The sequence below is a fragment of the Callionymus lyra genome, chromosome 11 (genome assembly GCF_982586985.1).
Source record: "Callionymus lyra chromosome 11, fCalLyr1.hap1.1, whole genome shotgun sequence".
In the NCBI taxonomy this organism is placed as follows: Eukaryota; Metazoa; Chordata; class Actinopteri; order Syngnathiformes; family Callionymidae; genus Callionymus; species Callionymus lyra.
The window spans coordinates 8101190-8127337 of NC_141828.1; the positions used below are offsets into that span (position 1 = coordinate 8101190).

Below are 26148 nucleotides of genomic sequence, written 5' to 3' on the forward strand. Positions count from 1 at the left end.
TATTTTGTCAGGTGCATTACCTGAAGCACCTTGCCCTGGGGACTCTCCTCGAAGAGCAGATGCTGCTGGTAGAGAGGCTCCAGGGTCTTTCGTGCAATCTTAGTTTTCTTTTTGGCTTTACAAGTCCCGTTATCCAGCAGATACACCTTGACGTAGGGAGCTGCAGAGAAGTCCAGAGTAAGAATAGTTCAAATGGTGTCGTGGCCCGGGAATCTCACCTGGGAGGGATTTCGAGCCAGGTTTGGAGGTAAGGCCGCGTGCCCTGATCACCTCCACCTCCAGCTGGCCTTTCTTGTCCATCAGACCGATCTGAACGTCACCTGAACACGAGAGTCATTGTTATTATCTTAGTATCAGTCGACAGGGTTTCATGAAACACACACCACAATCGACTGATCTCTGGAAATTCTGTTTCATTAAAACATCATCACATCTGTACATCTGTTGAAGAAAATAACAAAGACGGAACACACCCATCGCAGGCGTCGCAAGTGTTTGGCGGCCCACCAGCTGACCGGGACCGAGACCGTCCAGGAAGTCGCTGAACTGGCTGTCGGCACCCAACCTCATCCCTGAGAATATCAGGCTGGAACACAACACAATGATCTTTGGAGAAGCTGACAAGTCACTGACAGGATTCACAACCAGAATACTAGTCATATGTTCAAGGACTACTTTACAAATCTCTGGTGTCACTTACTTCCCCTCAGAGCTGTAGCTGTTCATGCTCCCGTCAGTGGACTCTCTGCTGGCCTGTCGGTTCATGCCCGACCCTCCTCGCGGAAACTCCACAGCCATGCCCGTCTCCACGCTCCTCTGGATGCTGCTGCTGCCTCCCTTGCCGACCTTCTTTCCCGCGGGCACCTCTGTGGATTGAAAGGAAGGTCACCAGGTATGAGTGAACCAGGAGCGTTGCCAGCTTAAGAGGGTGCGAGGGCTTTGAAAAGTTGTCAGGCGTCTCATTGTCCCACGAAATGTGTTTGAGTTCAGTCAACTTCTGACTTCAGCAAACCCTGAGAAGCCTGAGAACGATGCGGGTTGTTAAGAAAGCAGACCCATGCAGTATCTTTAGGTGACCTCACCATGACTCAAAATAAGATCAACGCATTGTGACATATTTAAATAAAAGAGACGGCCAAGAACTTTGTCGTTGTCGAAAGTTGGCCTCAACTTGAATGAGCGACGTTGAGTACCCTGGACTTTCTCTTCCTGTTTGTGAGTGCTGAGTACCAGAAGTGACATGGACATTTGCTACAGATACATTTAACAGAACACCTCTGCCAATGAGGACATGGGATTGTCTGGGTTAATCTGTCATCTTTGTCTGTGGCGCTTTGTCTTTAGATATATTATTGTGCTAATAGAAGTAAATTTGCAACTGTATTGACACTACATTGTCAGGTAGTAATGTACCGATGAAGCTTCATGAAACAGTGTCATGTTGTTTAGAGGTCAGTAGGTGGCGCCATCAGTTTAAAAATAATGTTTCATTAGAACAGTTGTTCAAAACAAAGGAAAATAGTGCAGAGACGCCATCTAGTGGACACTGACAATAATGACACTGTTGAAGCTTCATCAGACCATCACCATTGTCAGAGAGAACACTAAAAAATGTTATTAGATAAAAGTATATGCTAGCTGTCAATTAAAACATCTGATTTGTCGAAAGTCGCTGGATTAAACGGATGAAATGTCGTGAAGAAGGGAAGACAATCATCTGAGAGGGAAGTGTTGGTGCACAGCGGCCGGTTATGTAGTTATGTGATGAATTAAAATCGACTTAATGTCTGCAAATGTTTTTATATTTTGAAAAATTACCAAACACTCTTTACTTTCATCACATATCTCTTTCTTAAAATATGCTGTTGGGGCCGTAACATGACGTGGATAAAACCAATCCTTTTTATGCTGGGCAGAGCTCACGAAAAAAGGTGCACCCTCTTTTCGTTTCAGTACTTTAATTTCATTAGTTCTATTTTCCCAATAGGAAAAGGCAAAAACACTTCAGCGCAACAAATTTTAGTCTGAGTTCAGGGTTATAGTGCCACTTTTGGAAGCATGCACTTAGGGTTGTTAGATATATGTATCTTTTTACACAAAACTGTATCTATATTCAACAGCACTGTATGTATCTGATTTTAAATAATGTTTTCTATTCACCATGATTTTAATGGTTTATAGTTCAATACATTTTGTGCAAAACAACAATTATTATTCAAATATTAATGCCATTTGTTCATTTTTGTGTTGCAATTAAACTTCCGGCTGCTAGATGGCAGCAGTCATTTTTTCCTCCCGCAGCTAAAGGATTAATGAAATCCTGCGAGATCCTGGCAATGACTGAGGACGAGAGGATACAGTCAAATCCAGTGGCGTTTAAAGCTGATGTTTTGACATATTTTGGTTTGAAAAGAAATGAAAGCAGTTACGACTTCGTCAAGAGTCGTGTGGTCTGGAAATTCTGCAACTCCAGAGTCAAGTACTCGACAATACTACAAATATATCCTTGTTACTACAGTATGATATGTCAATATATGGTATCGTTGCTCCTGTATAGCGATATGTATCGTATTGGTAGATTCTTGCCAATTTACTCACCTCCTAGAAACACCAACTACGTTAAACGATCTGTTCAATGATCAACACTTAAGACAGTCACATAACCTCCTTGGCAGTTAAATATAAATATAGGGTAAAATATCAACTTAAATATCATGACGTAAGTAAGTAGGTAATACTTGATGTAAGTGTAAATGAGAGCTACTATTCTGCCTCTCATTCTCCGGTGTGATGTAATGAAACAAGGTGACTGTAGTTCAAATCCTGTCGAAGGCAACATTCAGGATGATGAGGTCACAGCAGTAAGATCCGGTCGGCTCCAGTCGGTCGACCACATCTTACGAGCTTTTGCAGGCGACTAAGGTGACACGGTGAGCGTCGCCCTCCGGTTCAGCTTCAAAAGCCCGACTGGGAAGCATCAGGAGAATTTGAGGACACGTCTTCATGACACTTCTAGACGCAGGCTTTTGAAGCGAAGGAGGGTCGAGCGCGAGGAGAAGGGTGGAGTAAGGCAGCGTGCTGCAGAGGTCAGAAAGGGCTGGACGTGAACCTGTGAAGCTACTCTTCATCACTCCCTCGCTGTCAATCACTTTGTCTGCCTGGGTTTGGTCTACTTCCCCCTCGACTGTGTCTGTAGAGAGTGTTACACTTGAGTAAAGCCCTGAGAGGACACAGCTGGACAGCGAGCGCTTGTTGTTTAGTATGAAACACTGTCATGCACCAGCGATGACATGTAATGGCCTTTGATGTTAGTCTATCGTCCTAGAAAACTGTCTCGCTATTGCTTTACCTTTCTTTCTGTCCGCCTTCTTACCCGCCGCCTCTGAAATAACACACACACACACACACAACAAACACAATGAGCAACAACAAAACAATCAAACTTTGTATGAATGGATGAGTGTTGATGCGAGAGGAAATTGTGTCTTTGACATAATCCTGGAGTTTCACCTCAGGACTGTCATGAAGTGTCGTTTAAAAGTAATAAATAAAACATATCTTTGAGTGGACGATCGCAGGTTGGACGTGTTGACGTCCCCTCAAGTCAGATGGAAAATCTTTACCCTTCCATTTGTTTTCCACCATCTTGATAATCAACTCCTTCATCATGAACCTCATCATAGCCTTTTTCTCTTCTTCATCTCCAACATACTTGGACCAAAATCATACTAAACATGTGTCCCAACATCTGACACTCCTCACTGTGTCTCCTAACTTCTTCACACATGCTTCTGATCTGCAGCTCTGACTCTTTCTGAGCTTTAACTCGTGGGCTTCATCATATTAACATCTGGTCCTTAAACAGGGCCTGAAACTTTGCTTAAAGATTTTTTTTGTTGTACAAATTGGCTTAGAGTTCTTGTTGCTATCTACCATGTCTGTATGAATGTGTGTGACTGTATTTTTCCAAATGTTAAATACAGACAGAAATCTGCCTTTGAGTTCTGGCTACAAAAAATTAAGTGGAGTGAAGTCCAACATTTTCTTTTTAAACCATACAATAAATACATCTTTTATTATTATCTTATTTCTCCATTAGTGTCACTAATGGTTGATAGACCAGTTGAGAACCACTAATCTAAACTATACATCATGTCCAGTTGAATTTGTCTTTCACTTTTGCTGCTTCTCTGACACCATCTGCGATCTGTTCTTCACCTCCTTCATCTGAGAGTTGGAGGTTTGACTCCAAACTGATACACATATATTCTCCTTCTTCTCATTAGTTAACCTTCCTATAAAGACACTCTAGTCTACTTTCCGTCAGCCTCAGAGTCTTGGTCACATTACTTTACAAACAATCATGTGTTGGTGTTGAAGTGTGTGTGTAGGTGTGTGTGTGTAGGTGTTTGTGTGTGTGTGTATGTGTCTGACGTGGAGCTGGAAACAAGACTGAAGCAAACAGAGAAAACCAGCTGAGATGTTCAGTGGCATTAAATGATGAAGTACATTTATAATTTCTCCTGAATACATCTGCAGTGTTCCTCAAAAAGGATTGTTGTTTGCTTCCCAGGTGGAGATGCACCTCAGGGTCCACGTTCCTGACCTGTCTGACTGAGCTGTGAGGTGCTGCGGCTGCGTCTGGACGGCAGGATGGCGACCACGCGTTGGCTGAGGCTGGATCGCCGCTTTTTGATTCCGCTTCCCAGGCTGCCCAGCGCCGTGTCCGATTGGCTGCCGTCCACGTGCTCCATGCCGTAGATCTCACCGCTGACGCTGGTGCTCTTCAGCATGTGACGCCCGGTCGCGCGCATCGCCCGACTGACCGACACCAAAAAAAAACGCGGTGAGTCTCGGGATCTGAAGAAGACGGACGGTTTGAAAGTACCTGAAGCGTCCCCGAGGTCTCTCCGACTGGATGGACATGTAGCTGGTGCTACTGATGCGAGAGGCACTGCTGGTTCGAGAAATGGCTGACCCATCACTGACATCACTGTCTGAGGACTTATGGGATACGTTCTCACTGCTGGTCCTCTGGTCCTTGAACAACTGTCGCAGGAAACACGTCGTTAGCAAAAACAACAACGACAGGAAACAGACTAGAGAAGCTAACAGCTCAAACACAAAAGTTGGTTAAAACGAAAGAAGTGTATTAGAAAGTTTGGTAAAATTTGTAAATAAAAGTTTAGCCTCTTCTAAAGTTACAATAAACAAATTCTCTATCAGTAAAACGGTCATTGGTGAAGTTTAAATGTGTCAGAGTTAAATATTGTATTGTGCTGATGCTATAATATTAAAGCTTGACCTGTCACTCAAATGCTTCTGATACACAGAACGAACAGTTTGTTATATCATTATTATTTATTTCCCTGTGATTTATTCAACCAACTTGTCTTCACATTTTCTGTCTTTTTTCAACAACCAGTTAGCATCCGCCATCTTAACTCATCATGTGCCTCTTCCAAATTCTATTAATGTCTTCTTTTATTACATCAAATAACCTCAATATTTGTAAGTAAGTAACGTTTTACCTCATAATTCCACTTCTAACATTCTTCATGTCTTTCCTCTCTACATGTCCAAACAATTGTTTCTCCCAAGCTTTGTCTCCAAGCCACATGAACTGTTTCACTTTAAACACTTTTCTTATCATGTTTCTAATATATTCCTAAGGACAGCTGAAGCCTCTTCATCTCTGACTAGTCTTACTTTTCTTCATTGTCGTACTAAACTAATCATCAGAATCATAAACAGCTTTATTGCCAGTAATGTGAAGAAAAGATACTATACACAAATACATTTTAACCAATGTGATCGCAAACAACACCATATTCTTCTTAAATGTCCCTTCTCTGTCTCTCTCTTCTGTGGAACCTCGTCGTCCTCGACCCAATATACTGTTTGTAATCCATCTAAACTGTTGGCTCTTCCGAGCGCCGGCTGGCACAAACCACCGCGAGACTGAATGGAAGTGAACTCGTTAATGCCAGGGATGTCAAACATCAGATGTTTGGTTAACATGCCGTGACACGCTTGTCACAATACATAAGTAAATGAATGTGTTGCATTCAATATGATCCAGTCAGACTCCGAGTGTTCGCTGACAGCTACGGAACGTTTGACACTGATGACATAATTAGCTCAGCGGATGTGAAGTGATTAGAGCGGAGCAAGACGGGGCTATATTTCCTACTCTTCTGTACATATGTGGGCCCAGAGATTCAGGCGTTCACCCTTTCATCCTCTTCCTCTTTCACACAGGATCAATCTCCTCATGGTTTGCCAGGAGGGGGTGCTGTAGGGCGAGATCTGAAGCTCCTTAGCGGACCAGTGTATTTACCACATCATGATTTATTTCCACTGGTTTCCAAAAAATCCTCCCATTTGCAGAAGAAAATGTAAAAAAAAAAAAAACGGAATTTAAGTTTTTTGATGTAGAAATTGACGCTTATTTTCTTGTATTCAAATGAGGCGTCCTCTGGGGTTTCTTTTCCACCAAAATTGATGTTCAATAAAATATGTTGTAATTTATGCTAACTTTTTAAAATATGGAAGATTTTTCAGCCAAAATACTAGCACCCTAATTTGGGGGTTTAATAATTATAATAAATAAATAATAATTTAGGTTTGGCAATAAAAGTATATGTGCTATATCTACATTTAAAACGTATTTATTTTTGTGGGCGAAAAAAGAATAAGAGTTAGACATCCTTGGCTTCATTTCATCATCCAGGGACCCCAAGACGTTCCCAGACCAGCTTGGAGACATAGTCTCTCTATTGGTCCTGGGTCCACCCCGTGTTCTCCTGGGATATGCCCTGAACACCTCACCAGCGAGGCGTCCTGGGGAGCATCCTACTCCGATGCCCAAACCACTTCAACTGACTCCCCTCAACACGGAGGGGAGAGGGGTTCTGTTCCGAGTCACTCCAGGATGACCTTGCTTCTCACCCTAGCTCTAAGAGATATCCCAGACACCTCACGGAGAAAACTTATTTCGGCCGCTTGTACCCGCGATCTCGTTCTTTCGCTCACAACCCACCGTTCGTGAACTTACCTTTGAGAGGGGCCAAATAAATGTTGCCGGGGTCATAACTGTAGCTAACACTATTGTTAGGAAATGACAACTTTACTGTAATCAATCATCTAGATTTAACACACATTTCAAATAGTCACTTGATTAACTGATAATCTTTCATATTTAATTCATATTAAATAATCATTGTCTTGCATTGCATTCACTTAAACTAAACTCAGGTTCACAACTCAAAGGCCGAGGTCACAAAGCCTTGCACACACAGAAAGATTAAACAATCCCAGACTCCCAGCAAATCTGTGGACACCTGTTTGAAAACTCACACTGAAAGACACAACAGTCCAGCAAGAAGCTGGGAACAAACTCTCTCTAGAAAACAACAAACCTTCGGTAAGTTTCCACTACGATCACGTGCGACGGCCATCTTAGAATCAAGTGTTTACACTTACTGACCAATCCTACATTCACATTTGACTAGAGGCGTTAACCTGAATATTCTACTATAAAGATCCACCATTTTGTCTGATCTTTGCGTTCTGGCATCCGAAGACGTCTGCGATAGATCTCTCTGCTTGCTAGCGCCCGTGTTCACGTAAGTTTGTTTCTGACTTTTGCATAATTCACTAAACAAGCATTTTTCTTAAACTCATCCATGTGTCTGTCCATTCCATCACCACGTACGAGGCTGGGGAGGGGTCGGTTCATCGGAACACAAAAACCCTTAACACTATGTAGTAGCATAAAAGAGAAAATGGGCAGAGATGAAGGTGTAACTAGTACGGTGATCAGGAAAGGTTAAGGTAAAGGACGTATTGTTGGAAGTATCCACTGTCGCAGTAATGAATCACAAACTTCCATCGTGGAAATCAGAAAAAGGGCTGACTCACCTGTCGTTTGTTCTTCAGGGTTCGGTCCAGATCCTGTTGGCTGGACGCTTTGGCAGCTGACACTCGGTTGCAATGAACCCTCATCTGGAGCTGACGAACTCGCTCCTCTGCTACCAGGGCTTCACACAAAGAAATCAAGTTAGTCAAAGGCAACGCTTGTAGAGCAAAGAGTGTTCTCTAAAAAATGCAATAGTTTCCTTAAAGAAACATTGTCAAGTCCCTAGACCTGGTTCCATCTCCAAAGACTCGTAACGACCTTGTAAGTGTAGCTACCTTGTTCTACACTGCTGCTCTTGGGTGGAAGTTGAGGGAGCTGCCGGACTCTTCGTCCCGAGGAGGAAGTCATTGAGGAGGTATGAGACGGACCACTTTGGTGGTGACTAGAAGAAAAGACGAAAAGAAAGCGGTACATCAACACTCAAATACAGGGACACGAGGGGCGGATTGTGACCACCTTCATCTTAAAAGTTCAACTAAAACTATAGAAGTAAGAAAAATTGTCGACCGTCCAGTTAACTTGCTGTACACAACTTCACATCCAACAACTTCACTAAAAGTATTCCCGACTTTTCATGGTCCAGCATTGAAGAGAAAACACCGACACACAACAACAACACACACACACACATACACAGCAGCATTTCAACACAAAGAGGGAAGCACAAATGTATCTTATTCCTCTCATCATCTAGAAGAACAACTACCTGTGACCGGGAAAGTTTAGAGAGGAGGATTCTAGTGGACTCCCCTTACCAGGAGGCCTCAGTGGGACCTTCTTCCCTCTGGAGCCCCTCAAGATGGAGGTGGGCTTGATTCTGGTGTGCACGAAAAAGATGCAGCGACACAAACCAAAAGCAGCATGCAGAGATGAAAGAACGAAAACAGACTTAAATAAAAGTGAGGATATGGTGTCTCTGATGTCAAAACTTGAAAGAGGGGTTTCACATGACAGTGTCTTCTTTGCTATGAATACAAATAAAGTAGACTTGAGTCCATGTGGTGAGGTGAACTTTTTCCTGGACCTCTATGGTAGCAGAGGTGTGACATTTTGCCAGAGGCAAATTAGAAAAAGATGTAGGCAATAACAGAATAACAGTCTGGGACAATGCGTTTTCAAATTAGTGTTTTTGAGTATCAGCTTATAATGTTGCATATTTTTTCTGCTCCCCATCCTTTGTATTCTTAATGAGTTTATGTTAATAAAAAACATGTGAAGTGGGTCGGGGAACGAAGGGTGACAGACCCTCCTTGGCCTGACCCTGTAATGTGAAAGGCCCCCTACTGGACATGTAGTGACTCTCACATGTCTTACCTGCAACTATCAGAGAGCTTCCTTACAGCAGTCTGACACACAGGTGCTTCCAGGGTCTGAGGCTGCCTGGAAGATGACGGATGAGTAAAACACAAAAAAACGGGAAGCTAGGACGAACAGGTGAATGTACGTATGTGGAGATTTGTGACAAAGTGAGTCACATCGAGACCCTTGAGTAGCTTCTGTTTTCCTCTTTGGCAAACATGTAAAGTTCACACACACACACACAAAGCAAAGTCACAACAATGGCGCACAATGGCAGAGATAGATCTCTGGAATAAATACACAAAAGAACGATTGAGAGAAGCAGGAAGCCACGACCGTAACACAAACTTTAGCGACAGCACTGGGAGGAGAACACAGCCGAAGCTCCGTCAGCCACGAAAATGGTTTTACAATCCAACAACAAAATCAGAAAAGCTCACAACTCGGCAACAGAACAACACAAGGGCTGCAGACTTTTGTGTAGAACAAGTTACACACTATTCTTGGTTGTTTTTTCTGGGAATTCATTAGATTTAAACTGTGTCCAATTTGTGTCATATAATATAAATGTTGAGGCTAAACTTGAAACTGTTTCACTCCTGAGAAAAAGCAGGAGATGCGACAGATTTGGGAAGAGAAGAACTGGCTTCTAAGTTTACGAGTTAAATTCACATGTTTCACAATTGTTATTGTGTACAAAAAAAACACAGAACAGCCCTCTTTCAGAACGAAACTTGAAGACACAGCAAAGCGACAATCGGCATCCATCTACAAATGAAAGGTCAAGCTCAAGGACGCAAGCCTTTGGGGTCCACAAGTGGGTACCTGTCGTCTTCAGGGGAAGCATGTTGGATAAGAATCCTGGGACTTGCAGGGCGTCTCCGGGGCAGGGAATGGTAGAATGATTTTCTATGTGTACACGAGAAAAAAACATTGATTGATGCAGCTGAAGCAAATATTGAAGTGCACCTCGTGGCCCTGGACTTGAGCTAATTGAGGGTTTATATGGATATAGTCCGGCCCCTGATGATGGTGTTGGTCGCTACACACATACATGAGAAACTGTTTGGTTGGTTGGATGTTGACATGAAAACTTTAAAAGGTAAATTGGCAAAAGCAACCACAAGTCATTGCGACACTTCACCAACAATCTAAGTCTAAACTAGGACAGTATCTCAGTTTGACCAAAAAATCTCTAAACTTGGTAAAATGGTGTCACGACACGATCTGGAGTTTATAATCCATGCGTTTGTGTCTTCTTGTTTGGACTATTGTAACAGTTTATTTTCGTGTCTAAACAAGAAGGAGCTGTATCGCCTGCAGTTCATACAAAACTCTGCAGTAAGAATTCTGAGCCGCTCTAGTAGAAGAACTCACATTTCCCCCGATCCTTAAAACTCTTCACTGGCTGCCAGTTTCTTTCAGGATCCATTTTAAAATTCTGGTTCTTACTTTCAGATCTATTCATGGTCCATCTCTAGTAGCAACATGTATCGTGTAACCAACAAACACCAGGAGATTTACTTGAACAATTCACTCGTAACTTCCACAGCAGGACAGTCCACTCTCAAGCAAACCAACACTGTAGGAGAAGTTACAATAAAAAAAAGTGGGCAAAAACATTCGTCAAGTCGAGTTAAGAGATCGTCGCACCATCGTACAATTGTGTTGTCAGGAGAGAATGGGTGTAGGTTGTGATTAGGAACATTTGTGAAAGCTACATCTATTTATGGGGAGTGTGGGGGTTGGGGGGGGGGGGGGTAGTAAAGGGTCTAATGCAGATCTACAGGAAGGGGTCACGGACATGCAGTGGTACCTTTCTGAATCTGGTGAAGGGGCATGTTTGTCTGGCGGCAGACAGTTGGTGCTAGCACTTCTAACCCTTCCAAGAGAAGACTGGAGATCACTAGAGGGCAGCACAGCACAACATGCCATCCAATGGAGAAGGAAGAGAGAAGACAGAACAGAATGGACAAACAGAAAAATACTTTAAAAGGAAGGTCCTGTTGCAGCTCGTCTCATCCATGAATGTCGATGAAATGTTGTCATAGAAATAACCATTTCTCTGTTTCTATGTGACTCTTACCGCACTTGTGCCTCATCAGTGAACATTAAAATGCTCTGAGTGACGGAGCTGCAGGTTTTGGTGACTGAGTGCGACCCCCTGAAAGATGTTTGTATCTTTCGGCATGCAGGCGTCGTGGAGCTGGTCGAAAAAAAAAAAGGATAACAGAAAAAGCATGCAAGAAAGAACGGAAACACAGGAGTGCTGACCAAGCAAAATATGCTCTACCCAAACATGTATCTCAGATGATACTGTCTGCAGTGGTACCTCGGTTCTCCATGGGCGTAGCTTCGAAGGCTCAAAACCCAATTCAATTTTTAGGCAATTTAATGATCAGAATAATACAGACAGGCCCTACCAATGACTTTTTGTATTCAGCATAAACAGACATTTTATTAACTACCCTTAACCCTTAACTCTGAGTTAGCTTTTTTAATTTTCGAGGGTTTGAAGCTCCAGTTCACTGTATTAACTGATCCCAGGGCCTCAAGTCACTCCTAACAGAGTTTTTAAAAATGTCATAAAAACCCAGGTACCACTGTAAAAGACAAATTTGAGACGCATGATGATTGTTAAGCACTAAAAAGACAAGACACAGACATCCCAACTGGTCTCAGAATGCTTCAATATGATGCTAAACCTGCTAAGTTCCAAATGGTCAAAAAATAACACCACATAAGTAAATGCACTTTTTTACAGCTCATAATTGTTATATATAATGTTTGTGATATAAGTTTTAAAGAGTGAAAAAAGTATATTTATCTTCACAGCTGTAATGAAATAGTTAAGCTATTAGTTTAAGCTGCTATAGTAGTGTCATGTTTAGCATCATAATTTCCTTTAACAAAATTAAATGAATTTGCTCAAGACTTTCATAGAACTGCACTTTGAATCGTCAAATTGTCAAGCCTACGCTTTCTAAAATGAATAGAGATATGTTTATGTGGGTGTTTTGTTTTATAGCTTTTTAAAAATCAATATACTGTATACTCAAACCCTAGTTTTGCTTCATTTCATTCATAATACAAAACCACTTTTAATGGTTTTGATTCTCCCAAAGGGAAGACAATTTTCTTAATGATCATCATAATCAGCAACACTAGTTTATCTTTTCTCACCCAACTGTGTTGAGTTTCTAGAGCTAAAAGATCATGTCTAGTTTGAAGCAGAGTGAGACTCTGTGACTTACCTGCTCGGCTGAGGGAGGATGCCGTTGAACAACAGCGGCATCCTCGGTGGAAGTGAGTGTCGGTGCTTAGACGACCTCCTGAGTTAAGCGAACATGCAGCAGGCAGGTGTGCAAGAAGGAAGGAAGAAAGGGAGGAAGGATGGAGAAGAAAATGAAGTGCGCACAAACAGAAAGTTGCTCCCTGACGAGAAGCAACTTACCCGGTGACTGTCAAACGGCCACGTCACAGCAGAGTTGACTTCTACGACAACGTCTAAATGACTTTCTCACTGACGTATTATTCTAGTTTTTAAACATTTGTCAGCATCGTACAGTATCACAACAACATAACAGCGTCGTCTCTGCTTTTGGGGTCATTGTGATGAGCCCCACCAGATGGCGCTGTTGAGCATTAACCAGGCTTAAAACAATTGTGAAGAGATTGTAAGTAAGTAAATTATATTTGTAGAGTGCTCAAAATTATATTTTGAGACCAGGGTCACAAAGCGCTTGAACGTATGTACTTTATAGAGAAATAATAATAGATAAAGAATATTTTATATTTTTTACTTTCTATTTATTTAGACTGATTATGTTCCCAATATTGTTTATTAAAGTCAATGACTTTTGGACAACAATTTTTGTCTAAAAAGATGAGCTACTAAAATTCACAGCGTGCATGTCAGAAACTTTTCGCAACAGACGGCCGTGGGGTGAAGATATTCGTGCCCCTCACCGATCAAAATATTGGAATGAGATACATCAAGACATTTAATATTAATTAACAATTAACAAGTTCAGTTTTAGTGGACGACAACAAGTTAGGTTTTGATGAAAACCAACGTTACTTTCTGCTATCCGTCAAAACAAATGTATAACGATTGCGGATTCTTTAATAAAGGCAAAATTTAGCACTTTATCAATCAAAGACTATAATTTAAACCTTTGAGACCTTGTCAAGTTATTGTATTCTAACCTTGGACTTTGGCTGACGGGTCATTGACAAGTTTACCCAGATGAAGAAAGACCGTCATGTAATCCTTTATGTTCAAGAAATGAACAAAAATGGAAAGCAAATTTTTCTTTGAGTAACAGTGGACTGACTAGTGCTTTCGAGTGACCGATCATTATTAACTTTTCTTTTATCATACTGATAAACAACCTTTATGAAAATTAAATTAAAGGTTGAAAAATAAGGTAGGTCAATATAAATGATATGCTGCTCACATCTCTACGCTTGTTATTTATTTACAATAAATATGAATTAGACATGAGAAAAGTGCTCTATCCACTTCTATAAGAGAAACATTATTTGTAGAACAAATATGTTCCCGTGTATATATTGTGTTCATGAAGGTGTCACTGAAAAAAGAACGCTTATGGGATGTGAAGCATCACCAGTTGCATAATGTTGGTTCAATAGTAAAATTCTTCTTTCACTTGTTACAGTTATAAATCTGACTCCAGATGAGTCAGTGCCTCACCAGCCTGGAACCTCACACACGTCACTGTAAGTTCCTAATCTTGTGCCTCACTACACGTCACAGACTAGAGACGCAACAAATGTTTAAAATTACGTTACATTGGAGTCTCATATACGATCCTATACTGCCCTCTGGCGGGCTACATAAGAAACATATCCTCGATTGCTCAATTACATCTTTAAATCTTTAATAATAATGAATTTAATTATTGGTAACCCGACGGCTTAAAATCGTTTTAAGATCAATATTAAGGATCTGGGATATTCTTTTTTTTTATTAATGAGCTAAACGTATCATGTCATCAATTTTCGTCCTCTTGGTTTTGATTGACAGCTTCACACTACAGATCATGTGCACAAAGGTACGAGTGACTCATGTCCAGACACGAGGCTGACAGGTGAGATGTTTACCTGGTGTGGAGGCACTCGGCACTTTTGCCGCGCATTGACTGGTGGATCATGATGACCTCACTGTGGTTACCATGGAGATGGATGACACATGAGGAAGACAACAACAGTCAGCAGGAAGAGAGTGAACAGGAAGAGAGCTGCTGGTTCTTCACACGACACGTGTCCACACTCTGACACACAAACTTACACACACACACACACACACACACACACACACACACACACACACACAACGACAAGTCTTTCGAATAAAGCTGTGTAAAGCCGCACAAGGAAGCGATAGCTGCAGTTCTACGTGTCGCCCACTAGGAGGACACTCGAGCACACACCTGTCGTCCAGGTACTCCTCTTCCTGGTGACGGCCTCTGGAGGAGTCGTGGAAGCGAGTCGGGGAGCGAGAACGACGACTTTGAGGCAGCTCGTCGTCGAGACTCCTGGGGATGGAGAGAAGCACGAGTGTGAGGACGGAAAGAAAAGAAGAAAGGAGAATTGATTTATGGGTGTCCATAAAAGAAAGAAGGGAAGAAATGAGTGTAAAGGAAAAGAGCAGTCAAAATAATATTAAAAGGGAACAGCAAGTAAAAAAGTAAAACAGAAAGTAGTGAATCAGAAAAGGAAGCATAGAAGAAAAGGGATGGGTTGCAGTTGAAGTAAAAGAAAAGATGGATGAAAAGCCACAAATGAAAAAGACAGGAAATTTGAAAAAATATCAGTAAAGAAGGAAGTCAGAGAGAGAAATATGGTGATGGTGATGTATAGAAATTGAGAAAGAGAAGAAAGAAAATGAAAAGGAACAGATGGAAAAGGAGGATGGATGCATAGAAGATGGATGCAGGGACAGGAAGGAAGTAAGTTGGAAGAAAGGGAATAAATGATCGGAAGAGAGGGAGGTAGGAAATGAAAGAGAAAAGGATGAAGAGAAGAAAAGGTCAGTGGTCAGCAGCAGCTGCTGCAGTGGGCTCTTGGCAGTCAAGACTCAGCTGGCAGCAGCAGCGACGTTCGGCATCAGTCAGACATTTCATTAGTAGATGGAATCAGATTGAAAGCGCTCCGAGCGTCCTCCTGCTCGTCCCTCCAGTTCTGCTTTCACCTTTTCCTAAATGTCTCGCGCTTAAATTCAAACGCTAAATATAGCAACAGCCGGCGGCTCCGAGAGGCTCCACTTTAAAACGAGGAGTTTAATGTCAACGTGAGAGCGCCAAAATTCCACGACTGCTCGTTCAGGACGAGGAGGTATTGCAGGAATCTCCCCCTGCTGCAGTACGTTTGGAGAACATTTGATCTTTCATATGTAATCGTGGGACAAAAGTCTGCTCTTTTTTTCTAAACCAACATGTAGTCCTGGTGGATTCTAGGGTAAGTAAGTAAGTAAGTAGTGTCTATTTGTATAGCACTTTTCCAGACCAGGGTCACAAAGCGCTTAAACAATCAAAACAATACTCAATAAAGTATATACTTTAAAGATCAAGATAAAACTGAGAACACAGAAGGAGTTCCAGAAAATAAAGGAAAAGCCTTAACAAATAAAAACGTCTTAAGATCTTTCTTAAAGGAGTCAGTAGATCCATCAAGCACAAAGAGAGAGAAAAATCGTTCCAAAGCTTAGGAGCAACAGTCTGGAAGGATTTTTCTCCTCTGGTCCTGAACCGTGTTCGTGGAACCATAAGTCGATTCTGATCCATAGACCTCAGAGCCCGAGCTGGGGTGTAAGTCTGGATCAGATCACTGATGGAAGGTCTGACAATGAATAGATCTGAAAGTAAGAACCAGAATTTTAAAGTTGATTCTGAAAGAAACTGGAAGCCAGTGAAGAGTTTTAAGGATCGGAGAAATGTGAGTTCTTCTACTAGAGCGGGTCAGAATTCTCGCTGCAGAGTTTTGTATGAACTGCAGACGAGACAGATCCTTCTTGTTACGACATGAAAATAAACTGTTACAATAGTCCAGGCGAGAAGAAACAAACGCATGGATAACAAGCTCCAGATCATGTTGTGACAACATTTTCATAAGTTGAGAGATTTTTCTCAGTTGAAGGAAACAGTTTCTGGTCAGTTTTCTGCAGTGTTGAACTAGAGACATGTCTTTATCAAATACAACACCCAGGTTTCTCAGGCTCAGTTTGACAGACTGACTTAAGTCACCCAAGTACTTACTCAACCCTGAAACCTTATCATCAGGAGCAATCACCAGAGTTTCAGTTTTCTCCACATTTAACTACAAAGTGTTTTCACTCAGCCATTGTTTGGGGTCTCTAAGTCTCGGTCTAAAGTCCACTTGACTGACCTCTGGGCAGGAACGTTGGGCGGCCGCGACCGCAGGCGTCCCTGCTCCTCGCGGTGAGGCGACACCGAGCGCGATCGTATGTGATGGGAAGGCGTCCTCTGCTGATCGGGAACCTCCAGCGTGGAGGCGGGTTCTCGCTGTCTCTCCCTGCCACGTCCGTCTGCTGGAGGGTGGAAGCGAGAGTTCAGTCCAAACATGTTTTTATATTCGACGCTGGTTGACGAAAGTCGGAACAAACTCAAAACTTGTATTCACAGACTGAAAGAAAAGCTTAATTTCATGCATTCTTTAAGCTTTTCTGCCCTGGAATCTCAAAAGATGAATGTATCAAACTGAGGTTGTTACTGAAGAGTGGGAACAAAGTTGTTTGGTAAACATGAGGAAGACGGATGGAGGACTCTGACTTGCTTTGGGATGTTTGAGAAGAAGGAAAAGGAGTAAGAGAAGAAGGAGGATGGAAAGAAGACATAAAATATGTTAGAGATATAAAGAATGATGAGAAGAAGAAGATAAAGGAGGAGAACGATTTGGAGAAGGATAAGAGGAAGAGAAAAAGATGGCATTGAAGAAGAAGGATCAAGAGAAAGAAAGTATGAAAGAGAACCAAATGAAAGAGGAAAAAAATAAGATTAAAGTGTTTGAAAAGACAGAGTTTATGGAGTTTAAGAAATAGAAAGACGAGGTGAAATAGGACAAGAAGAAGTAATAGAATGATAAAACAGAATAGGAACAAAGAGAGTAAAAGAAGAAGAAATAGAGGAAAACAAGAAGTTGGAGTAGACAAAGGGTAGGAAAAAGGGAAGAAAATAGAGGAATAGAAGAAGTTGGAGTAGAGGAAATGTATGAAAAGGGAAGATAATAGAGGAAAAGAAGAAGATTGAGTAGAGGAAAGGCAGGAGAAGGAGAAGAAAATAGAGAAAAAGAAGAAAGTGGAGTAGAGGAAATGTATGAGAAAGGGAAGATAATAGAGGAAAAGAAGAAGGTGGAGTAGAGGAAAGGTAGGAAAAGGGAAGATAATAGAGGAAAAGAAGAAGGTGGAGTAGATGAAAGGTAGAAACAGGGAAGATAATAAAGGAAAAGAAGGTGGAGTAGAGGAAAGGTAAGAGAAAGGGAAGACAATAGAGGAAAAGAAGAAGCTGGAGCAGTAGAAAGAGTAAGAGGAGTAAGAAAAGGAAAGAAGGTCTCCTGAGCTAGTTGTTGCTAGGAGGCTCACTGATTTGCTCAAGGACACTTCTGCAGTGTGAGCCGGGAATTGAACGAGCATCCTCTGCTACACTTGGATACAGACTCCATAAATAGACGCGCTCTGATTCATTAGCACTTTTTTTTCCCCGACAAGAAACAGGAGGAAATAGTTGGCAGAACAAAACTGCCGGGATAAAAATACAAACAGGCCGTCTGATCCGACTTGAAGGCATCTGTGCAACCTTGTCAGGCTTTGTTGTGATCCCAGGGTTGTTAGCTTCACTTCCAAGAGAGCAGCAGCTCCGAGCTCACACTCCAGCACCAAAACACACGTGTCTTTGAAGGACTCGCAAGGTTTTCTCGCCTGTTTCACGGAACGCTTTGTATCGCCTGCTGTCGCCCGGTGAACACGGACACTCGACCAGGACGCTTCCAAGAGTGACACGATAACTAATGTTTTATTTTACTTCATCTGACTTGAACAACATCATGATCTCTGTTTTAAAACTGATGAGTTATATTTGAGCGAGTGAAACTCTCTTAGCATCAGACTGTTGTTACTTCTTTTGTTTCTTAAGACTCTAGAGAAAGGAAGAAACAACATTTTAAATAGTCAAGCTAGCTTGGTTGTTGTTAGCTTCTGTCAGTACGCGATCTCAGACCACATCCGCAATGACATATTTTGATCCTCCGTGTTTTTACGTAAACTAGATTCGGACAAAAATATAGTCTGGATCGCGATCTGGAAAAACAGCGATACATTTGCGTTTAATTCAAAATACACAACTTTTTTTTTATAGCCAGTGACATAGAGTCTCTTTGCGTCCCAAAGCATTGATTTTATGAAAGATAGGATAATAATTAATCATGTCTATAACATTTACTAGTTAAAATTTGTAACCAATAAATGTTATAGTTATCTTGAAAATCATGCATTCTTAGCTATATAAATAAAATCATGTTTTTTACATTTACTCTAAAACATCGGGATGTTTTCTACGATGTGTACGATCAGTTGAAATATGACACGATTATTCAGCCTCTGATAAACTGGGAGCTTTCAAAATAAAACACTGTTTTGCAGAACAAACTTTTTTTACTACGATCATCGTCACAAACAAACAACTGCGGAGCTCTCATCATAAAAACATGGCAAACGAGATATGCGCTCCCGGATCGTGCACTGACAGCTTCGTTAGCTATTCTAGTGAAATAACAACAGGTTTTCATTTTAAGCTACCTCAGTTTTTGTTAGCTCCGTAAGCGATCCTTGTGAAACAGCAACATATTTGGATTTCTAGCTATCTCTGTTGTTGTTAGCTTTATTAGCAATTTTTAAACAGACAACAGATTTAAATTTCGAACTACAGTACCTCGGTTGTTGGAAGCCTTATTAGCTATTCTAGTGCAATAACAACAGACTTTGATTTCAAGCTATCTTGGTTATTTTTTAGCTTTTTTAAGCAATTCTAGTATAACAGCAACCGATTTGGATTTCAAGCTAGTCTGGTTGTTGTTAACTTCATTAGCAATCCTACTGAAACAGCGACATCTTTGGATTACAAGCTAGCTTGGTTGTTGTTGGCTTCATTTACAATCCTAGTGAAACAGCAACATATTTGGATTTCAAGCTAGTCTGGTTGTTGTTAGAATCCCTTATTAGTCCCGCGAGGGGAAATTTGGTAGTGCTTTTGACAGCCATTCACACATACTGATGGGAGTAGGCTGCACACCTGCGCCAAGTCTACCATCAGGAGCAATCAGGGTAAAGTGGTAGCTTCATTAGCAATCCTATTGAAACAGCGACATATTTGGATTTCAAGCTAGTCTGGTTGTTGTTAGCTTCATTAGCAATCCTACTGAAACAGCGACATTTTTGGATTTCAAGCTAGTCTGGTTGTTGTTAACTTCATTAGCAATCCTACTGAAACAGCAAAATATTTGGATTTCAAGCTAGTCTGGTTGTTGTTAGCTTCATTAGCAATCCTAGTGAAACAGCAACATATTTGGATTTCAAGCTAGCTCAGTTGTCGTTAGCTTCATTAGCCACTCTTTTAAACCAAAACACGACTTGTTGTGTCGAGCTGTTGACAGTTGTGACAGGAACCATGCAAAGCAAAGGCTGATTCTGCCGATAACGGCGTAATTTGCGTCATAGTTACGAACAGAACCATCACAGGTTTCACGTCACACTGGAAACAGAACTCTCCGAAATGAAATGAAGCAAAATCGTGCAACTCATTTCTGACCTCTGGGGGTCGAAATGACGCCTCAGTCTGAACGACCTCATGCCGACGACACATGTTCTTCCACATTCTTTGTCCCGGTCAACGGTTTATTTGTGGTGTTTCTGACCGTGGTCCTCTCGTTGTTTGGTTGACTATCGGCTCGTTTGGAAGACCCAGAATGGAGAGAACCTTCCACCACAAATAAAGAGCCACGGCGACCAGAGCGGATCAGGACGTAGACCCCACCCACCTTTAGACACTGAACCCTCATCAAATTCAGCTTCTGTTACACGCTGAGAACCTACATGACCATAGACGCACACGTAGATATCACACACACACACACATACACACACACACAGATGCAGGAAAGAAGACGTTTACTTTGACATACGAGACACACTCAGTAGCATTAACGTGAGCGAGGAAACACACATGTCTGCCACGTTAGTGTTAACTTACGCTGCAGCTTCCTGCCTGGCGTGTCGGGGTGTGTGTGTCGTCTGGGCAGGTAGGGGGAGGCCTTGGGCAGAGGGATGGATGAGACGTCGTGGGTTTGGAGAGGATACAAGTGAGGTTTGTCGTCCAGTAACGCCGTCTCCAGTTCGATGAGGACCTTAACGGGAAGAGGAAATATATGTGAAATCTGCTGAAACTTTGGTGATTTCAAACGCAAACACATTTTGGAAATTTGTTGTTGTTTTTTGTTTTGTATGAACAAACATTAGTTTGTTGTCCTAAAAAAGCCAAATAATAGTTATCATTATAATAATTATTTTTCATTTGGTTAACATGTTAGTTTTGGTTTTGTTTCTTCTTACAAAAACAAAAGTATTGGTTGTTGTTAGATTTGTCAGCTATTCTAGTTAAACAACAACTGGTTTTCATTTTAAGCTAGCTAGAGTTTTTGTTAGCCATTCTAGAATAACAGACAAAAGATTTTGATTTAGAGTTAGCTCAGTTTTGGTTAGCTCTGTTAGCTATCCCACTGAAACAGCAACATATTAGCCGTTTTCGTAAAATGATTTAGATTTAGCTCAGTTGTTGGAAGCTCTATTAGCTATTCCAGTGCAATGATAACAGCTTTTGATTTCAAGCTAGCTTGCTTATTCTTAGCTTCTTTAGCAATTCTATGATGACAGCCAACGATTTAGAATTCAAGCTAGCTCAGTAGTTTTAAGCTTAATTAGCTATGCAAGTGAAAAAGCACCCAATTTGAATTTCAAGCTAGCTCCGTTTTTGTTAGCTCCGTTAGCTATCATAGTAAAACAGCACCCAGTATGGATTTCAAGTTAGCTCAGTTTTTGTTAGCTCCGTTAGCTATCATAGTAAAACAGCACCCAATTTGGATTTCAAGCAAGCTCAGTTTTGTTAGCTTCATTAGCAATCCTACTGAAACAGAACAAACACTCTGGTTTCCTCCCACAGCCTAAAACCATAGAGCGGTTCATTGCTAACCAATCTCAATCAATTCCGATAAGGGAATCTGAAGTGGTAGAAAATATAATAATTGATTTTAAGTAGTCTTCAAGTCAAGTGAAAATAGCTCTTGGCAGAGGTATTTCATGTTTTAGTGCTTTTTTAAATTGTGCCTGTTAAGTAAATAATAGTAAGTTAATTGTCATTTCAAACTTAGATTCAATCACTTTTCAACAATAAAAGATTTTCTTTTTAATATCTCTTCATGTTGTTCTGAGGCAAATGTATCGTGAGTCGTCACTGGCGTCACCTCTCCCATGAAGACGCTGTCCTCCTCGGGCGACCTGGGCTGGTCCCAGACCGTCAGCTCCAGCATGTGGTTGCGAAAATCCCTGCGATGAACGTGAGTGTAGACGAAGGTTTGATTCCACTTGGGCTCGCAGGTTCTCTTCACCGCTTTCGTCCTGCGCTTGCTCTTGTCGCTGCGTGGAAAAAGACGTAGTAACAGGTTAGCCTCGTTCTCCAAACAAAAAACGTTGTTCGCCGGCGAGTGGAGACCTGCGATCCGGGAGGAAGTACATCTTGACGTAGGGGCTCCGGGGTCTTCCATCGTGCCGGACGGGGAGATCGATGGCCTGCGTGACGTTGACGATAAGCTGGTGACCCGCTTTGTCGTACCAGAGCTTCAACTATGGAGACCCAAACACATGTAAGTAAGTAAGTAAGTAATATTTATTTATATAGCGCTTTTCGAGACCAGGGTCACAAAGCGCTTTAACAATCAAAACAATACTCAAAACAGTACATACTTCAAAGATCAAGACAACACCGAGAACAACACAGGAGTTCGAGAAATTCAAGGAAAAGCCTGAACAAATAGAAACGTCTTAAGATGTTTCTTAAAGGAGTCAGTAGATCCATCAAGCGCAAAGAGAGAGGAAGATCGTTCCAAAGCTTAGGAGCAACAGCCTGAAAAGATTTCTCTCCTCTGGTCCTGAGCCGTCAAGAACTAGTCCGGACGACGGGTCTTGCTCATGACACACTTACCGAGAGCTGGCCCGGCATCAGCTGCGAGGCCTCCTGGAGCATCCCGGGACTGGAGGGAGACAGGACATTTAAGGTGGGTCTCTCCATCTTCTGGGATTCAAAGGAACTGGAACCTGCTGGAATGGAGGATAAAAAAAAAAAGGAATAACGTTAATAGAAGCGACGCGATCACATCTCTCTCCGAAAAGGACACTTACTGGATTCTAACGGAGGGTGGGACGTGTCGGGGATTCTCGGGATGTCACTGGAAGAAGAGAAGGAGAGTCATCGGGTCAGGAAGTCGTCGGCGCGTCACGTAAGTGTTGCTACTACGCAGGCACACATGCGTCGTTGTTAGAAGTCCAGGTGAGAGCTGCGAATGATCTCCGGGGTTCGATTTAAAGAAGGCGGGGAAAGCTTCTAATCATTCGTTTGATCAGATACAAAGATGCTTCAGGAAACACCAATCAGTGCAATCTGTCAATCAACACTTTTCTCAGCTGTGTAGATATTCGTACACTGTCATCAAATGATCTTCGGGCTTTAAACATATGAGGAATTTAGCCAAATATCGAGAGGTGTTTTCATAGATAGTTTTCAAAAATATAAACACTTACAACATCAAGTGATTTTGTGACTGGTTGTAGTTGACGTTGTAATTGAAATGTAGAGATTGTTGGCAAATATCGCTATATTAAACAAAATTAAAGTTCTGCCCAATGGCCTCACAAGCTCCTTAACTCAGACTCAAACTATAGAATTGGTACTGAATAAATATTTGACAGCAACACGCTAATAATTCAAATTTCTTAAAGCTTTTTGAAAGTAAGATTTTTATATAGTACAGAAATGCTATCCACTAAAATTTCAACTGTTTACACCAATCATTTTGACCATAATTCTTTGCCAATACATTGACCATTAAAATGGAAAATTTTCCTTATCTTAACAAAGAATCTTTAGATAAAAAGTTCATCATTTTATTAATCAAGCTTAAACATCTTGGTGTAGCATACAGGAAGTAGTAGATCTTTATGGAACTGTTTTTTTTAGTGGGTTGTAGTCGACAAATGCCTTTACTTCATTAGCTTAGTGTAGAGAAAAATTAGGGTTCCAAATTTCTGTCAGAAAAAACCCATAGGATAATTTTAGGTTTAAATTGAAAGAAAAGGTTAGATTTTGGTGTAGTGTGCTAGCATTATCTTGGTAAATAACTGTCTCGATGTGGCTAGCTAATGTGATTTGGTGACTAGCTTAAGCTAAGTAGCAAAGCACTGTGACAGAGCATACCGCTGCCAAGTCTTACATGACTTGATGAAAACACATCAATTAATCCAATAAAACAACAAAAAACTAGTTCCGACCAGGAGTTTCAATCAGTTCCAATCTGGACCACCAATAACTGTGAAAGTATTCGACCATATTTCTGAACATCCCGCAGTCCGGTCCTGATAAAACGCTGAAAATAATGTTTGGGTTCGGATTGAAGAATGTTCTGATCAGTGTTTCATGGAGAGAGAAGAATTAGTGTATCCTTGACTACAACTACTGCAGTATTTCTCTCAAAGTTGTACAGCAAAGCACCAGTTATAGCTGGTTTAACAAGGTGACACTTTCAAACAAACACTTTCAAATAATAACTAATGTGGTTTGAGACCCAAACCCGGCAAATAAACCGAGAGTTGTTGCCAAACGTTTTGTTTCGTTCTGGACATCCGTGAGGATCCAGTGAAGCCACTCTTCACGTGCGCGGGGTTGTGTGAAAGTGTCACCACGTTGAGCCAGACGAGATCGTTAACGGCATTCCTGAAATAAATAAAACCCGGAACAGCTTGCAGTATATGCCATTTTGCATCCCGTCACGTTGACTCAGAAGGAAGTGATTCACTGTGTTTCTTTAGCTGAAGCCAATTACGACAAATGAGCTCCGTTCGTATGAGAGATGCAGAATGATGCATAGAAAAGAAAAAAGAAAAAGGAAAGCATGAGAGAAGTCCTGAGAGAAGGCTCAAATTACTTACTGATATTTTCTATAAACCCTTCGCGAGTGTTTGGAGAGAAATTCATACGTTCAACTCTGTACTCGTTACAAAGGAAGTGACTTTCACATCTACCAGTTTACAGATGTTTAAACAGCAGTGTTGACTCTTACATGGTTAACTTCAGGGACAAGATAGATAACAATGTCAAATCTTCAAGATGGCTCAGATTAGAGTATTACTTATTTGTTTTTTACTGGTTAAAAAAGCTCTTATTGAATATACCACGGTCAAGAGTGACAGAGAAGCTACTTTTTAGCTTTTTTTGGCCCTTACCTGTAGAACTGAGGGGCCATGGATTACAGAGCTTCTAAATTTGAGTTTGATTGATTGTCCGTTGACTGTTTAATGGCTTTTTTCTATCCTTTCTGAACATGGACTATAAATCCATTTATTTTAACCATAACTTTAATAATAATATTCTGTTATATTCGTTATTTATATTTAAAGAACTGAACTTTATTTGGATTAATGATTGGAGACATCATTATTCTTCAAAACACTTTTATTTCTTCAATTTAATTTAATTTATTCAAGTTTTATTATGGTTTATGAATATCAGTTTTTTTTTTTAACTTATTCGCAAATTATTTTCCTTTTTTTAAATGTATTTATTTTGACTTGAAGTATTTGTTTAACTTGTCGTTTTTTAAATATAACGTTCAATTTCTCCCTGTTTTTTTGGGATTCATTTTCCAAAACTGTCAATATTTTCAATCTTCGTTACATGTGAGCTCAAGTTTCTAAAGATAAACATACACATATGGCTCACAAACACGTGCACAAAATGTTCACGTTGGGAAAAAAAAGAAAAAAGTGTAAATCCTAAATGAAAAATAAAAACAATAAAAACCATAGTTCCACACAGAAAAAAAAGGAGCTTATGAAATCACAATAAACAAACATTTCAAAACTGCAAAGAAAAACAACATAATTATTCTTACACAAAATCTTTAGTAACAATGGGGACAATTTGCAATTAAAAGGATCTAACTAAACCATAAAATGTATTTTAAAATCAATCAATATTTTAATGTCTACTTCAAACTACAAACTGTATTTTAAATGTATTACTACTCTGTTAGGGTCTACTCTGATGTCCTAACGCCCTCATATATATACATTCAAAGTTCCTTACTATGTCACTTTTAAATATCATTTTCATATATCGTTCTGTCACCAAAACACATTCCTCAACTTACCCGATCGGTCTGGAGACCACCAGCTCCACTTGAGGCTCGGCTTGTGATTCCAGAATTATATTGTAAACTTCCTTCATGGTTGCCCCCGGCAACAGTTTTCCATTCCATTGCAAGACCTCGTCCCCTGAAAAACACAGAGGATTTACACCATAGTATTTGGACTGAACTGAGGTAAAACGTTGGGTCAGAGCATTGTGAGAAGTGTGTGTGTTTGTGTAGAGCAAAAGTATTGAGGATAAGAATAATTGTGATGATATATTGGTTGTGTTTACCTGCTCGTAGATGTCCCACCACATCAGCCAGACTTCCCTTCTTGACTTTGGTGATGAAGGCCCCTAATCTCCCCGTCTCTGTCACCCGACCCCCCACCACCTGGGCAGCAAACAGAATCTTGTATTGAAATAACAACGAGAAGAGAT

General features: G+C 41.0%; 1 protein-coding gene across 23 annotated transcripts in view; it reads right to left on the bottom strand.

Moving 5' to 3' along the window:
- Positions 1 to 26148, bottom strand: part of rims1a (regulating synaptic membrane exocytosis 1a) — a 66013-nt gene that overhangs the window by 320 nt on the left and 39545 nt on the right. Inside the window, exons 9-35 of one of the 23 annotated variants that reach the window (XM_087803162.1) lie at positions 26002 to 26101; positions 25730 to 25853; positions 24510 to 24527; positions 22707 to 22753; positions 22510 to 22622; positions 22021 to 22151; positions 21773 to 21944; positions 20506 to 20659; positions 20294 to 20344; positions 16631 to 16793; positions 14677 to 14781; positions 14348 to 14407; positions 12475 to 12552; positions 11307 to 11426; positions 11037 to 11126; positions 10046 to 10129; positions 9236 to 9301; positions 8197 to 8303; positions 7924 to 8042; positions 4889 to 5049; positions 4607 to 4821; positions 3350 to 3382; positions 3110 to 3190; positions 701 to 866; positions 474 to 586; positions 219 to 320; positions 21 to 160 (exon numbers count right to left, since the gene is read on the bottom strand). In XM_087803162.1, coding sequence (XP_087659288.1) covers positions 21 to 160; positions 219 to 320; positions 474 to 586; positions 701 to 866; positions 3110 to 3190; positions 3350 to 3382; positions 4607 to 4821; positions 4889 to 5049; positions 7924 to 8042; positions 8197 to 8303; positions 9236 to 9301; positions 10046 to 10129; positions 11037 to 11126; positions 11307 to 11426; positions 12475 to 12552; positions 14348 to 14407; positions 14677 to 14781; positions 16631 to 16793; positions 20294 to 20344; positions 20506 to 20659; positions 21773 to 21944; positions 22021 to 22151; positions 22510 to 22622; positions 22707 to 22753; positions 24510 to 24527; positions 25730 to 25853; positions 26002 to 26101 — 2913 coding nt within the window. Of the gene's footprint in view, positions 1 to 20; positions 161 to 218; positions 321 to 473; positions 587 to 700; positions 867 to 3109; positions 3191 to 3349; positions 3383 to 4606; positions 4822 to 4888; positions 5050 to 7923; positions 8043 to 8196; positions 8304 to 8695; positions 8706 to 9235; positions 9302 to 10045; positions 10130 to 11036; positions 11127 to 11306; positions 11427 to 12474; positions 12553 to 14347; positions 14408 to 14676; positions 14782 to 16630; positions 16794 to 20293; positions 20345 to 20505; positions 20660 to 21772; positions 21945 to 22020; positions 22152 to 22509; positions 22626 to 22706; positions 22754 to 24509; positions 24528 to 25729; positions 25854 to 26001; positions 26102 to 26148 lie in introns of all 23 variants that reach the window. The other 22 variants (XM_087803161.1, XM_087803164.1, XM_087803163.1 and 19 more) reach the window with 22 other exon arrangements.